Source organism: Prionailurus bengalensis, chromosome A3, assembly GCF_016509475.1.
Source record: "Prionailurus bengalensis isolate Pbe53 chromosome A3, Fcat_Pben_1.1_paternal_pri, whole genome shotgun sequence".
NCBI classification, from domain to species: domain Eukaryota; kingdom Metazoa; phylum Chordata; class Mammalia; order Carnivora; family Felidae; genus Prionailurus; species Prionailurus bengalensis.
Window position 1 is genome coordinate 42,586,717 of NC_057354.1, and position 17,164 is coordinate 42,603,880.

General features: G+C 38.1%; 1 protein-coding gene across 1 annotated transcript in view; it reads left to right on the forward strand.

Annotated features, from left to right (window-relative positions):
* The window catches only part of PCSK2 (proprotein convertase subtilisin/kexin type 2), a 274,633-nt gene that overhangs the window by 26,885 nt on the left and 230,584 nt on the right, over positions 1–17,164 (forward strand). Inside the window, exon 2 of the mRNA XM_043602927.1 lies at positions 11,659–11,763. Within this exon, the coding sequence (XP_043458862.1) occupies positions 11,659–11,763 (105 nt within the window). The remainder of the gene's footprint in view (positions 1–11,658; positions 11,764–17,164) is intronic.

The window sequence follows — 17,164 nt, forward strand, 5'->3', positions numbered from 1 at the left end:
ACTTCCAACTTAGCTGACTGAGCATCATGAAAATTAGCACAATGGACAAATGCAAAGAACATGATGGGTCTAAACCAGAGAGGCCTAACTGTATGGGGACTCTGGACCCATCTGTGAATTGGTAAGAAGCTGTGGGGTCTCCTAAAAAGTAAGCAAATGCATAGCAGCACAAAATTTGGGGTGGAAGCCATGCTCACAGACCTTCTGGAACATCCAGGAATTGCTTAAGTGGAAAAAACCCTGGTCCGAAGGAAAGCAGGCGGTGGGCTCTGTGAGGATTTAACACACCTTTTTATTGGTTCATAATTGGCTGCAGTTCTCAGAGGTTCCCTCCCATTAAGGGACGGGAGTGTGTGGGTTTGGAGAAGAGCTATAGCTTGGAGCTATGGTTATCAGGAGGAAAAGGAAGCAAGAGGTAAGGAATAAAGGCAATAGGAAGTGTTGCTGGTTTCCATAAAATTTTGCAGCATAATGAGAATTTCTAAAAACACTGCAAGTCTGAGCTAGCAACATTATTATACCATCACCCAGCCTGAAACTTCAAGCTGACAATTTGCTGTGAATTCTTCTTTCACTTGTTTTTCTCCTTCCTTCAGAACCAAACATATTTTGTCTTAAGAAAAAAAAAAAAGGTGATGGTATAAAAGAAGGGTGTGTAGGTGTTTAAATAAAGAAAACATGGGGCACCTGGGTGGCTCAGTCGGTTGAGTGTCTGACTTCAGCTCAGGTCATAGTCTCACAGTTAGTGGGTTTGAGCTCTGTGTCTGGCTCTGTGCTGACAGCCCGGAGCCTGCTTTGGATTCTGTGGCTCCATCCCTGTCTTCCCCTCCTGCACTCATGTTCTCTTTCTCTCAAAAATAAATAAACACTGAAAAAAAATTTTTTTTAATTAATAAAACATTTGAAAATATACCAAATGTTGACGTATATTAGACATCTCTTACTGGGACACTCAGGTGAGTGTTTAGGGACCTAAGACTGTTTTTAATATGTCTTTTCTATTTTAAGATTAGCATTCTACTTGGGGCGCCTGGGTGGCTCAGTCGGCTAAGCCACCAACTCTTGATTTCTGCTCAGGTCATGATTTCATGGTTAGTGGATTTGAGCCCCGCATTGGGCTCCTTGCTGACGGTACGGAACCTGCTTGGGATTCCCTTTCTCTCCTTCCTTTGCACGCCCCCCCCCCAATAAATAAATAAACCTAAAAGAGATTAGCATTCTACTTTAAAAACTGAGGAATGCATGAGCATTACATCATCGAGGTCTGTGTAGGCAGCAACCTTGTACTACTGTAAGTTACCCAGCATCTGTCTTTCTCTGCTTGTGGTGCCTTCCTACTTGCATAATGATCTCAGACAGCCCTCCTCAGGTGCTCAGAGGCCAGCAGATGTGGGCTGCACAGTCCAAAGACAAGAGGCAAGAGGATGCCAAAAAATAACAAATGGCTGCAGACTAATCTTCTGCTAGGTCTGCGATCCATTTACCTGTTTCTTGCTACTTTCCGGTTTCAGCTCCATGATACAGTTAGCTCCATTTCTAACAGAGCCAAGACAGTGCCTCTCATCAGAGAATCCCAAGTCGTGGGTTGCGAGGACATCGCAGAGGGGATGTCACGCACCAGCTTCCTTGTCCTTCAGTCGCCCTTGTCTTTGTTAAGAACTCCAGCCTGCAGTCTGTTGGATGTAGAGCCCCGGCTGCAAAGGTGGCTGGGGCATAGACCGAGGCTGTGGTGGAAGCAATGTGATGTGAAGGGTGCTGATTGACAGGAGACCTGGGATTTCTGCCGGTGACTCCTTCTCAACTGGAAGAGCCCTGCCCCTCCCCGAATTATAATCTTTACCATTTTATAAGATAAAGCAATTAGACCAAGCCAGGGGTGCAACCCAACGGCCTTCAGGTAACATAACCATTGAAGTGACCTTCCATGTGACAATAGGAAGTGGTGGGGCCTCCAGCTTGACGGTTTCTCCTAAGGAACATTCTAATTTTATTTATTTATTTATTTATTTATTTAAATGTTTATTTATTTACTTTTGAGAGCGAGAGACAGCAAGCACAAGCAGGGGAAGGGCAGAGAGACAGAGGGAGACACAGACTCTGAAGCAGGCCCCAGGCTCCGAGCTGTCAGCACAGAGCCCGAGGCCTGGCTTGAACTCATGAACCATGAGATCAAGACCTGAGCCGAAGTCAGACGCTTCACCAGCTGGGCCACCCAGGCGCCCCTCGAATTTAATTTTAAAAACATTTTTACATTTTTAACAATTTCAATTTGGATATTACTTTAAACTTAAAAAAAATTTTTTTTAACAAATAACACAGGTACACCCATGTTCACAGCAGCATTATTCACACTAGCCAAAAGGTAGAAGCAACCCAAGTGTTCATCAATATATACAATATACATTTAGGACCTATCCAGCCTTAAAAAGGATCAATTTCTGAGACATGCTACACATCGGTGAACCTGGAAGATACTGTGCGGAGTGAAATAAGCTAGTTACCAAAAGACAAAAACTGCACGAGTCCACTTATATGAGGTGCCTAGAGTAGTCGAAGTCCATAGAGACAGAAAGCAAAATGTTGGTAGTCAGAGGCTGCAGGGAGGAGAGAATGAGGAGTTATTGTTTAATAAAGAGTTTCAGTTTTGATGGAAAATGTTCTGGAGATGGACAGTGGTGATGGCTACATAATAATGTGAATGCACTTAATGCCACTGAAATTGTACACCTAAAAATAGATAAAATGGATAAATTTTATATTATGTACATTTTACCACATACAAAAAGATTACTTAAAAAACGTAGCTCGAAACAAACAAAAAAAAAAAACGTAGCTCACAGGGTTACCACATACCTTTTATCTGGCTTTCCTTAGGTTAACATCCTACATAACCATAGCACAATTATCAAAGTCAAGAAAATAATTGATATAATATTACTAATTGATCTATGGACTTTTTCAAATTTTCCCCACGAATGTCCTCTTCACTGATCTGGGATCCAATCCAGGATCTGCAATGTTGGCTCCTTCCTGGTACATCATGTCATGAGGCACCTGATTTTGAGACATTTCACCTTGAGTGAGGCTAACTTGATCATTTGTTTAGGATGGATGGTGCCTGTTAGGTTTCTCTACTATAAAAGTATTATTTCGCTTTATTTATCATTATATTTCACCCACTAAGTTTAGTATCTGTTGGTGATGCTTGCCAGCCACGATTATTACTACAGTGTTTCCTAAAAGGTGGTAACCAATTTCCATCATTACTTCTACATCTATTAGTTGGAATTCCATTGTGAGAAAGAATTTTCCTTTTGCCTCCATTCAAATTTAATTCCTGAAAATCAGTAAAACAAAACCAGAATAATGTCCCTTGGATGCTCACGGGTGCTTGATTACCCCCACGTCCTTTCTAGTGTTAAAAATTCTCAGATTCATCCTGCTCTCCACAACAGGAGATAAAAATCCAAGTTCATACCACTTGACAGTCAAGAGAGGCACAAGTCTTTGGAAATCAAAAGGTCAGCACACTTATATTTTCTTTCCTTTTCCATCCTCCACCCACCCTCACTTTTGAAGTCAAATCTTAACATTACCTTGAGTGTATCAGTGGAGTTAAGTGGAAAACACCATTCAAGAACCACTGAGCCTGGAAAATGCACATGAAATATTAATGTTTAATTTGCCCGGGAGAATGTGATTTTTAATGAACAGGAACTAAATCACAAAAGCTGCAGTGTTCTAAAAGATTTTCATTCACACACCAGACTCCTAGACAAGTTTGCTGTGCCCTTGAGGTTCATCCAGTATCTGCTGCTCTGGCCCCAAGACCCCTTCCCACTGTTCCAGGAAGGTTGCTTGAAGGACTCTAACTGAGCTGTTCCAGGCTAGTATCACCAATTAATAGAGCTAATACTGTAGAGTTTCAAGTTTGCACAGTCCTGAAAACTAAGGGAACAATTTTTTTTTTTTTTTTAGCCAGGTATTTGTTGCTTGTTCTCCGTTTCTGGGTGACAAACCAACCTAAAACTTAGTAGTACAAAATGACAACCATTTTCTTATGTTCATGGGATTAGGATCAGAAATTCAGGCAAGGCACAGGGGATCACCTGTGGATGGTCCACATAGGAATTTAGTTGAGAAGACTTGGTGGTTGAAGAATGCCTAGCATGGCTGGAGTCTGGAATCATTCAAAGCTTCCTCATTTATATATTTAGCACCCAAAATACGGTGACTTGAAGACTTGGCCCAGCCAAGATTGTCAACCTAAGGTCTGCACAAAGCTGCCAAATTTGCTTGGGCTTCCTCATAACATGGAAGCTTGTGAGTAGTTGAACTTCTTAATGGCAGATCAGGACTTTAAGAGCAAGTGTTCCGGTGAACAAGGCAGGCAGTCACGTGGCCTTTTATGGCCCAGCCGCAAAAGTCATATGGCATCATTTTCAACATACATTTTTGATCCAAGTGATCACATTCCCCAGATTCAAGAGCTGCGGTCATGTATTCCATCTCTTGATGGGAAGACTGTAGAAGAACTTACACCTATGTTTTAAAAATAGCCACACTCTTCAAAATTGAAACATTGGGAAAATACACACTTTAATTAAAACAAAAAGTATTCCCTTTGTCTGAATACCCTTCCCTTCCTCCAGAAATTTCATGAAACGTTCCCCAGATATCCCTCTGACTGAAATAATCTCTCCTTTGGGTTCTAATGGCACCTTGTAACACTGTTGTAGCACTCTGTACTCTAACAATAAAAATACTTGCCAACACTTACTGAGTGCCCACTATGTTCAGGCATTATTCCAAGAACTTTCCATGCATTATCTCATTGAATTCTCAGGGCAACATGAAAAGGGGACTCTCCCATTTTATAAGTGTGTAAACTGAGGCCCAGAAAGGTTAAATAACTTGCCATAAGGTCATATTAAATGGAAGATCCAGAATTTAAACCAAGTTACCCCAGAACTCATGCTCTTAAATCACTCCATCACAGAGTACTATTTATATGCTGCTGTTTGTAAATAGACCTTCCCTGGTGGATTGTGAGCTATTTTACATGTCATATCTATCTTTGTGTCCCCCGTGCAAAACACAGTGCCTGGCTTATGACAAGCAATAGAAAAATGCAGAAAAGATGCAAACAGGCAATTTGAAGAGAAGGAATTAAAATGTTCAATAAATATAGGAAAAGATGTTCAAACTTTAAAAACAAAGACATCCAAATAAGATGGCATATTTCGTTTATTAAATAGGCAAAATTAAAATTTCAATTAATAAATTTCAGTCCAGTGTTTGGAAGTATTGGACAATGGATAATTTTATTCTTACTTTTACAACTTACTTACAACTTGATAGGAAAAATTTGGGGGGATATTTGTCAAAATGCTGATGTTCACAATCTCTAATTAAATTAGTGCATTCCTGGGATATATCCTTCAAAAAAACCCCTCTCATCTGTGCATACAGTGACATTTACAAGGTTGTTCATCACAGGATTTTTTAAATAACATTTTTATTGAAACATAATGCACAAATCATAAAATTTTCCCTTTCAAAATGTACAATTTGATGATTTTCAATATATTCAAAAAGTTGTGAAATCTTACCACGATCTACTTTTAGAACATTTTGATTGCCCCAAGAAGGAACCCTATACCATTACCAATCACTCTGTATTTCTGCCTCCTCTTAGCCCCTGATGTAAATACTAATCTACTTTGTATTTCTATGTGTTTTTCTGTTCTGGACATTTCATATAAAAGAAGTGATACAATATGTAGCCTTTTTTTTTTTTTTTTTTGGTCTGGCTTCTTTCATTTAGCATTTAGTTTTTAAGGTCCATCTGTGTTATAGCATATATCAGTATTTCATTCCTTTTTGTTTCCAAATTATATTCCTTTGTATCTACATACCACATTTTATTTATCTACTCACTTATTGCCAACACTTACTGAGTGCCCACTCAGTTGATGGACATTTGGGTTGTGTCTAGTTTTTACCTATCATGAATAATGCTGCTAAGAACATTTGTGTACACGTCTTTGTGTAGATATAATACTTTCATTTCTCTTGGATATATACCTATGATTAGAAGTGCTGGATCAAATGAAAATCTGTGCTTAGTATTTTGAGTAACTGACAGACTGTTCTCCAAAGTGTCTGTGCCATTTTATTATCCACTAGCAACGTACAAGGGTTCAAATTCCTCCATATATCCTCACCAACACTTGCTGGTTTTTAATTTTTTTTTTCTAGTGGGTGTGAAGTGATATCTCATTGTGGTTTTGATTTGTATTTCACTAATGACTAATAATGGTGAACAACTTTACATGTGCTTATTGGCCACTTTGTATATCTTCTTTGGAGAAATAACTGCTCAAATCTTTTGCCTATTTTTAAATTGAGTTATTTGACTTTATTGCTAAATTATTCTTTATATATTCTGGTTTGAGTCCCTAATCATAGATATGAATTGAAAATATTTTATCTCATTCTGTGGATTGTCTTTTCATTTTCTTGATGATTTCCTTTGAAGCACAAACATTCTTAATTTTAATGAAGTCCAATTTTGGGTTTTGGGGGTTTTTTGTCCTTTGTACTTTTGGTGTCATTTCTAAGAAATCATTGCCTAGCCTAAAGTCATGAATATTTACTTGTATATTTACTCGTATGTTTTATTCTAAGATTTGTATAGTTTCACCTCTTACATTTAGGGCTATAAATAATATTGAGTTAAAATTTTTATGTAATGTGAGATAGGGATCCAAATTGATTCTTTTTGTGTAGATATTCAGTTTTCTAAGCATGGTTTGTTGAAAAGACTAATTTTTCTCATTGAATTTTCATAGCACCGGGGTTAAAATCAATTAACCATAAATTACCGTAAATTATTTCTGGACTCTCAATTTTATAACATTGAACTGTACGTCTCTCCTATGCCAATACCAGACTATCTTGATTACTGTAGCATTCTATTAAGTTTTGAAAGGAGAAAGTGTGAGTCTTCCAACTTTGTTCTTTTTTGAGATTGCTTTGGCTAATTGGAGTCCTTTGCATTTCCATATGAATTTTAGGATCAGCAAAATTGGGGAATATTTCCATCTTAAAAATCCATGAACATGGGATGTCTTTCCATTTATTTATATCTTCTTTAATTTATTTCAATGATATTTTGTACTTTTCAGTGTACAAGTCTTATACTTCTTTTGCTAAATTTATTTTCAAGTGTTCTACTTATTTGATGTTATTGTAAATGAAATTATTTTCTTAACTCTATTCTTGGATTGGTCATTGTTAGCATACAGAATTATAATTGATTTTTGTATATTAATTTTATATCTTGCAACCACACTGAACTCATTTGTTAATTTGGATAGTTCTTTGTGGATTTCCCAGGAATTTCTACAAACAAGATGATGTCTTTTGCAAATAGAGATTTTTTTTCTTTCTTTTCAATCTGAATGACTTTGTTTCTTTTTCTTGCCTGATTGTCCCAGCTGGACACCATTACACTGTTGAATATAAATGGAAAGAACAGTCAAACTTGTCTTGCTCTGATCTTAAGGGGAAAGTAATCACCCTTTCAACATTAAATATGATGTTATGTGTGTTTTGATAGATACAATTATCAGATTGAGGACATTCCCTTTCATTTTAAGTTTTTTTAATGTCTTAACATAAGAGTATTTGATTTTGTGTAACAATCAGCTAAATAAATACTTTTTTTTTAAACAAGCCCTTTATTCTATTGATATTGTTATTACATTAACTGATTTTCAGCTGTTAAAAGAACCTTGCATTCCCAGGATAAATGCCACTTAGTCATGGTATATAATCCTTTATACATGTTGCTGGATTCATTTTGCTAGTGTTTTGATGAGGACTTAGGGACTGATATTTTTCAGGGATAGTGGTCTGTAGTTTTCCTGTGATATCTGTCTTTGGTTCTCATATGAGGGTAATAGTAGCCTTGGTGAAATAGTTGGGAAGTGTTCCTTCATCTTACATTTTTTGGAAGAGTTTCTGAAGGATTGGTATAAATTCTGAAAACATTTGGTAGAACCCACTAGTGAAATTATTTGGGCCTGGCCTTTATTTTACAGGAAGATTGAAAATTATTAATTTAATCTCTTTACTTGTTATAGATCTATTCTAATTTTCTATTACTTCTAAGTAAATTTTGGAAATTTATATCTTTATGAGAATTTGTCTATTTCACCAAGGTTATCTAATTTGTTGGCATACAGTTATTCACAGTATTCCCTACAATATTTTTTATTTCTATAGGTTGGTAGTGATGTCTCCTCTTTCATCACTGATTGTATTTATTTGAACCTTTCTTTTTGTCGGTCAATGTTCTTAGAGTTTTGTGAATTTTCTTGAACTTTTCAAAGAATAACTGGGTCTTGTTGATTTCCTCTATTTTTTTTAAGTTTCTATTTCATTTATTCCAACTTAAATCTTCTCATTTCTTTCCTGCTATTTGTTGGATTTAGTTTGCTCTTCTTTTTCTAGTTCAGTTATTGATTTGAGGTCTTTTTTCTTTCACAATAGGCACTTACAGCTATGGATTTCCCTGTAAGCACTATTTTAACTGCATCCCAAAAGTTTTTAAATTCTGTTTTTGTTTTTCATTCATCTCAAAGTATTTTGGAATAGTCAATGTAATTTATTCTTTGACCCACTGATTATTTAGGAGCATGTTGTTTTCCAAATTTCTAAATTTTTCATCAGTTATTGATTTTTTTTAATATTTATTCATTTTTGAGAGACAGAGCATGAGTGGAGGAGGGGCAGAGAGAAGAGACACAGAATCTGAAGCAGGCTCCAGGCTCTGAGCTGTGAGCACAGAGCCTGATGTGGCGCTCAAACTCACAGACTGCAAGATCATGACCTGAGTTGAAGTCAGATGCTTAAGCAACTGAGCCACCCAGGCGCTCTTCATCTGTTATTGATTTTTAATGTAATTAGAATTTGTGATCAGCTAACACACTTCGTATTATTTTCGTCCTTTTAAATTTATTGAAGCTTGATTTGTGACCTAACATATGATCTATCTTGGGGAATATTCCATGTGTACTTGATAAGACTTTGAATTTTGCTATAGTTAGGTGGAATGTTCCATAAATGTCTCTTAGATTTAGTTGGTTTTTGGTTTTGTTCAAGTCTTCAATTTACTTTTTGGTCTGCATAGTTCTTGGTTCTGCTTATTATTGAAAATGGTCTACTGTTATTGATCCATTATTTATGCCTCCCTTTAAAAAAAAAGTTTATTTTGAGAGAGAGAGGCAGACAGCGAATCCTAAGTAGACTTCATGCTCAGCATAGAGCCTGATGCAGGGCTCATTCTCATGACTGCAAGATCATGACCTGAACCAATATTGAGAGTTGGATGCTTAACTGACTGAGCCACCCAGGCGCCCTTCTATTCCTCCCTTTGATTTGTCAGCTTTTGTTTTGTGAATTGGGGGCTTCATTGTTACATGCATATGTATTTATAATTATCTGTCTTTTTGATGTATTAACCCTTTTATCACCATAAAATGTCATTCCTTGTCTGTAGTAACAATTTTTGTTAAAATCAATTATATCTAGTATTGTCAGTCCTTTCTTCTGGTTGTTGTTTGTACAGTATATCTTTTCACATCCCTTGACTTTCAACCCATTTGTGCATTTGAATTTAAAGTGTATTTTTTTTTGGTGCAAAAAGTTGATTTATTAAAGCATAGGGACAGGACTCATGGGCAGGAAGAGCTGCACTGGGGGTGTGAAGAGTGACTGATTATATGCTATGGAGTTGAGGGAGGTAAAGGCAAAAGGGAGGCCTCCGAAAGGAATTTCATATACTAAGGAGAACTCATAAGATACCAGAGGCCTGGCTATTGTCAAGCTAAGTTGTTTTCCTCTAGTAAGGCATTAACATTAAGACAATAGGGAGTTCCTGGAGAAATGTTATACTCTACATTTTCCTCAAGTATTTGTCAGTGGGCTACGGATTATAAAGAAATTTAATTTTACCTACCATTTCCTTCTTGCCTTTGTTCCCCACAGCACTCCAGAGGGGAGGATAATGTTGGGGCTCCAGGAAACTGAGTCTATAGGTTTCTGGAGATTAGGCTATTGATAATATTGCGTTTTTCTTGTAAATTACTAAGACATTTGTAAACTGGTGGAGACTCATGTCCTGCATGACTATGATCACTATCAGTTAACCATTTTTTTTTTCTTTCCTTTGCTCTTGGGCTGCCAGGAGTGCCTGAAGAAGGTCACACATATCCAACTCTCGGGGAGCAGGGTTATTGTTAGCTTGTGCTTTGCCTTCAGCTTGCCTTACGTTCCCTTATCATACCCCCCCCAAATGTAAAGCGTATCTCTTCTAGATAGCATATAGTTGAATAATGTTTTTTTTATTCATTCTGTAACTCTGTCTTTTGATTAGAGTTTTCAATCCAGTTACATTTAATGTAATACTTAAAAGATGTTTACACTTGCTATTTTACCATATGCTTTCTATATGTCTTATAAATTTTTTTCTTTTATTCTTTCATAAAGTCCTTTTTGTGTTAAATATTTTTAGTACACTTTTTAAAATTTTTTTAAACACTCATTTTTTGAGAGAGAGAGAGACATAGAATGAGTTGGGAAGGGGCAGACAGAGAGAGAGAGAGAAAGACAAAATCTGAAGCAGGCTCCGGGCTCTGAGCTGTCAGCACAGAGCCCGATGTGGGGCTTGAACCCATGAACCATGAGATCATGACTGAGCTGAAGTCAGATATCAACTGACTAAGCCACAAAGACACCGCTTTAGTGTACCTTTTTAATTACCTTGTTGTTTATTATACTATATATTGTTTAGTTATTTTCTTGGTGGATGCCCTGGAGATTACAATAAATAACTTAAACAAATTAATACCAACTTAATTTCAAAGGTATTGTGCTACTGTTGTTGTACTAATACATCTCTGTACATCATAAGTCCCCAAATGCAGTTTTGTCATAGGGCAAGAGAGTCTTATGTTCTCTGATTCTTACAGGCCCTGATGAACAGACAAGCTCTCATTATTGTGGTTTTCTGCAACTAGTTCTGACACCCATACCTAATCCCAAGGATCCATAAGTTAGGGAGATAGAAGGAAATCCGGTCCACCATCTAATAGGTGCTTACTATATTTACATGGTTGCACTGTGCTCAATATGATGAAAGGCATCAAGGAGTCACAGAGAATATCTAAGGTACAGTACAGATAATGCAGCTGTGAAGACAGGAGTACATCACAACACAATTCTGGAGCAACCAGACATGGAGTATAAATACTAGTTCAAGGGAAGAGAATGGAGAACTTGGTGTGAGTATAAATATAAACGGAAGACTCTATGAAGGAGGAGATCAAAGAATGGGTAGAAACTAAAGAAATAGAGGAAAGAGTAGAAGGTATTTGAGGAGGAGGGGTGAATGGGCAGTATATAGAGAAAACGAAAGGAGTACAGATAGGGAAATAGATGTCCAAGTCTGATACGAAGGAAGTTTCCAATGGTTTTCTCACATATACTTCATCTCATGGAACCCTTGCATGGAGCCCAAGCTTTGGTTTCCATGTCCTGGGGCTACCCCCAGAAGCTAACTATGTCCTATGTCTGTTTGACTCTCTACAGCTCCCCTTCACTGACGGCCTGTACCACTTTTATCACAATGGCCTTGCAAAGGCCAAGAAAAGACGCAGCCTACATCACAAGCAGCAGCTGGAGAGAGACCCCAGGGTGAGTTTCCCTGGACACCTGCCTTACAACCTCTGCTGCCACATCTGAGCCCACTGAGGGAATGTATAAAGGGATGGGTGGGGAATTTTGAAGTAAAGACACTCAAGTATTATGATAGGCAAAATGGGTCTTTGGCAGAGTGGTACTGGGGACTCTCCACTCCTCTACCTTGTGCATGATAAATAAATATTTTATAGGCTGTGGAGACGGTGGGGAATAAACAGGGACACCACCCCTTTACTGGCTATCTTCTCCTGCATTATTGTGTTTGGACTTCTGGTTCCCCGGGAGCATGTTTTTGGCCTGTGATGGATGGGAAAAAACCAAGCTGTTTAATGAGTTGTTTTATGGAAGGTTTCTTCTGATGAGTCCACATGTTCTGAGGAGGTTGCTGTGCCCCATCCTGGATGTGGAGAAATGAGCGGGTCGGCAAATGCCTGGCTCATGGTAGGCAATGAGCCTATCCATGCAAAGTTGCAGCCTTTCTCTCCATATTTTCTCACACCCATCTAATTTACCACCATGCCTTAATGGTGCTCATGACCCCCATTTTTAATTTGGAATCTTTACTTTGCTCTTGGAATCCAGATCTCATTTCCTACTATCCCTGGAAGCTTAAATTCAACTTCCCCACAGTCAAACTTAATATTTTAGCCACAAAACAGCTCCATTTCCAGAATAGGAACTTTGGTCATTCCTGAATCCTCCATCAAATCCCTTCTGCCATCCTCCTATACTCACAGACTCATTCAATTGAGCAAGAGAAAATATTGTCTTATTAATTACTAATAAGATAAGTTATTTCCTTGTTAATTAAGGGAAATTAATAATCCAAGCAAGTTGCTCTCTGCACATTGATGGCTGCACAACCTCTTCTCCAGAACTCTTGGGGGGAAAGTGGATATAAAGTGGGCCAGACAGTTGAGTTAGAGATTTACACATGAGATTCTTTTGGAGTTGATAGAATCTGGAAACTCATTCTGGTGGGGCTTTTCATGTGAACATTTGGCTGGGTTTAATTTGGGCTTTAATTAGGAATGCAGATGAAACAGACGCCCCCAGCAGACCACCAACTGACAGGCCATAGGCAATTTTCTTTCAACTCCTCAACCCAGGGGATCCCCCATTCCCTGGAGTGGAAATTCTGCTCTGAGAAGCCACTTTATCTGCTTTCACAGTAAGACCCAAGCTGCCTGCTGCCAGCCCATGCCAGGCATTCTCAAAGGGTCTGTTGTAGAACCTGGCATCGTTATCTAAGGGAAAAGCTCTATTTTCTGTGTCATAACTGCATTGGCCCTGGCTGTACCAACTCAGAGCTTGGGGAATACCTTGGGAAGAGGTATTATACAGGACAGAAATCCTGTATGTCTCACCTATGGGTCCAGAGTGGATACCAGTAGACAAAGACCATTCTGGTGCACTGTGACATTGGTTTTCCCTACACTTCATCGCTGTCCCATGATCTTACCCTTTATGGCCCATTGTTTTCCTTTTATTTATATATTTGCTTCAAAGCCCCATTGAGTTCTCCTCTTCCACAATTAAAGATGCTTCCTCAAGACCATCCAGGGAGAAAAAAAAGAAAAAGAAACTGGGACAGAAGGAAAGAGAGGCTTGGGAAAGAGAACTGAGGAACAGTGAAACTAAGAAGCCATTGTTTGGGTCAGAGAGACTCCTTGGGCCCATTAGGTTAAGATATTCTTATACTTGAAGTAATCTTTGAAATGTTTATTCTTGAAGTTTAGAGTGATATTTTCAAAAGAGGAGAAAATAAAATGGGCTAGGTAGTAAGGAAGGAGATCATGCACTAGTGATTCTAATCATTTGTCTTTATCTTCAAAATATTGTCTGTTGTAACCAAAAGGGGCAGCTATTCCCCCATCACTGCCTACTAGAAGGATCCTGGTAGCCATCTGCCTCTACGTGGTGGGACAACCATCTGCCCTGCCCATGATCATTAGAAGATAGCAGGGACACTAACAATCATACATCTCCTGTACCTCTTCTCTGTCCTCTCATCAAGGGTAAATGTTAAGACTGTTGTCAATAATAAAGTCATTCTAGGAAATGAAAAAAAGCATAAAATCTCATAATTTGGGGGGAAAAAAACTACTAGTGATGACTGCCTCATTTCAAAATATTAGATCAAGCCCTGAGTCTTTCCTGCATGATGTTCTTGTGGTTATCTAATTTGGGCATCAGCTGATTGCAAAATATGGGGGTGACTATTCTTTTTTTTTTTATTCCAGTATAATGAACATACAGTGTTACATTAGTTTCAAGTGTACAATATAGTGATTCAGCAATTCCATACCTTACTCAGTGCTTCTCACAATAAGGGTACTCTTAATCTCCATCACCTATTTCACCAATCCCCAACTCCCCGACCTCCCACTGGTAAACACCAGTTTGTTCTCTATAGTTAAGAGTCTGGGGAGGGGGAGGAGGGTTGGTTTGTCTTTTTTTTTCTTTATTCATTTGTTCATTAAATTCCATATTTGAGTAAAATCTTATGATCCTTACCTTTCTTTGACTGGCTTATTTCACTTAACATGATACTCTCTAGGTCCATCCATGTTGTTGCAAATGACAATAATTCATTATTTTTATGCCTGAGTAGTATTCCATTGCATATATATACCACATCTTCTTTATCCATTCATCTATCAATGGACATTTGGACTGCCTCCAGCATTTCACTATCGTAAATAATGCCACAATAAACATAGGTATGCATATGTCTTTTTAATGTTTTCTTTCATACTCTTTGGACAAATACTCAGTAGTGGAATTCTTGGATTGTAGGGTAGTTTTATTTTTAATTTTTTGAGGAACCTCCATACCGTTTTCTGCAGTGGCTGCACCACTTTGCATTCCCACCAACAATGCATGAGATTTCCTTTTTCTCCTCATCCTCATCGGAGGGGGTGCTATTCTTAAACAAAAAGCATTGACTATGATCAGTGCAAGAGTAGCACTATAAGGACTCTGCCCTGTGGGTTTACAGATCTTAAACAAAAGGGCAAATATGTCAAGAATTAGGATACCTCAAGTTTTGGGTTCCAAGCACATTCACACAGGCTGCAAAAAGAAAAATAAATAGAAGGAGAGGAAGAAAAAGGAAAGGACCAGATATCCAGAAAGGATTACTGGTCTAGGCTTTTATCTCTTGGGTACATGTTTTAAGTTACATTTTAGGAGCCAACATCTTAAGGGCAAGTTGTTTTATCATTCTCTGAAACGTGTTATCTCCTAGACTCATGCTTGCAGCCCCAGTTTCCTTCTTCCTCCTGTCTCCACATTTCTTCCTGGCTTTTCTCACTCACTGTCCTGCAGCTGGGGAAGGATGATGCAAAACCCAAGCAACCAGGCCTATAAGAGCAGGAGGGTTTGAGTAGCTACAGGCTTTCAGGGCTGAATCTACTAGGTAGTTTTTAGTCATAGAAACTACCAAGATGTGCTATCAGCTCAAGAAATAAGGGAAAAGGTAGAGGATCAGACTTGACTTTGGTTTTGTTCTGGCTTCAGAACAAAAGTTTCAAGGATGGTTGACCCTCATCTAGCAAATACTTTTTGTGTTTAAGAAAAACAACAGAAAGACTGGGAAAAGATCATATGTGCTTTTTGTCCAGGCCAATAAAGTTCTGCTTTCAATATGTTCATATTCATTCACTGTCAGGACAACAGCTAAGAAAATAGATTCTGATGCAGATTGTTTTAAAGGTGTTCTCTCGCCTTTCCATCTCTTTCTGCTAAATGCGTCTTGCTTATTTCTGGATATCTTTGCACAGCACAGTTCTGAATACATAGAAGATGTTCAATAAATAACTGCCAAATGAATGGATGATTAATAATTTTTTCTCAGGGTTTTAATCCATGAAAAAGGTCTTCTCATCTTGTATTTTTGTCCTTATTCTAAAATGTGCACCCTCTAGGAAACAGCATAGCCTTCTCTGTAGCTCCTCCTTTCAGTATATTCTTAATTGTAGGTAAAAGAAACAAGTTACCATTTTATGACTTCCAGGCCCTGTCACTGAGAACCCCATGAAGAACCAGTTATTTATTTATTTATTTATTTATTTATTGAAAAAGAGAGAGTGTGTAAGGGAAGGGTGGAGAGAGAGGGAGAGAGAATCCCAAGCAGTCACCACACTTGTCAGCATAGAGCTCAATGTGGGGCTTGAACTCACAAACCATGAGATCATGACTTGAGATGAAATCAAGAGTTGGAGGCTTAACTGACTTAGCCACCCATGTGTCCCAAGAGCCAGTTTTTAATTTCAAAAGTCCAATACACTGGATTGCTTATCATATTCATGGTCCCGGTACAACCACCCACATGAGGGCAATATGTTTGGAAAGTTTGGATAGCTAAAATAATTTAAAGAGGGAATCATTAAACCCAATGCTGGGCTGAAATAATAAAACTAGAAATGACTTCTGAGCACCAAGGTTAAGAACAAATATCCCCTGCCCAAAATGTCTGTGGGATTTGTTAAACCTCAGCTAAGAGCAACATCAATGAGTCTTGAAACCAAATCTGACTGCAGTCCACAGTCTACATACCAACTCCCCACAGCTCTGCAAGTGACTTAAAAGCTGCAGAGAATAGATTTGTTTAAGATAATATTTGTTTCACAGTTACGCTGAACCCTGTTTGCATATCTGACATAGCGTTGAAATGAAATACATTAAAAAACATGAAGGTTCTCATCGTTCAATGAGCAACACACATTAGCCATATGGAGGCCAAATAATTTAACAACAAATAATCTGAACGTCATTTGTTGAGAAAAGTTAAATTGATTTGAGAATTACAAACACTTATTCCCTTCTCAGAGCAATTTTACTAGACCACATAGTGATCACTTGAAATCATTTTAAAATCATTTCGCAAGTCAGAAACTCCTATCAGTTTGCTGAAAACTCGTCTCAGTTCCCATTCTCAAAGAATGGATGATGTCTCCCTTGCATTCTATCTATAGAACTTTTACTTCTCTATCTTCTTCATCCAAACACATCCCCCGTCTAATGACCGTAGATGGCTGACACCTGATCCAATAGTGACCTAGTTGTTCTTTAAGGGTCTACTCTGAGCATATTCGTGGAGTTTTGAGGGTGCTGCAAAAACCCACAAAAGTTACGTTCACTGGATAATTCTACAATAACTTCATAGAACCATACCATCAGAACAAAAAAGAAGTTTTCTCATTCTTTAAAATTAACTGGACAAGACTGGTGTGATTTGTTGGTAAAATTCTGAATAATGAGCGGGCCAGACTTTCTTTGTCTGTGGGGTTTAATAACACACTAATTGATACTGTTTTAAAAAATGGATTTATTAGCATGCTTCAAACTCAGGTAGTGGACAGAAGCTGAGAAAGGCTTGTAATTGCTCTGG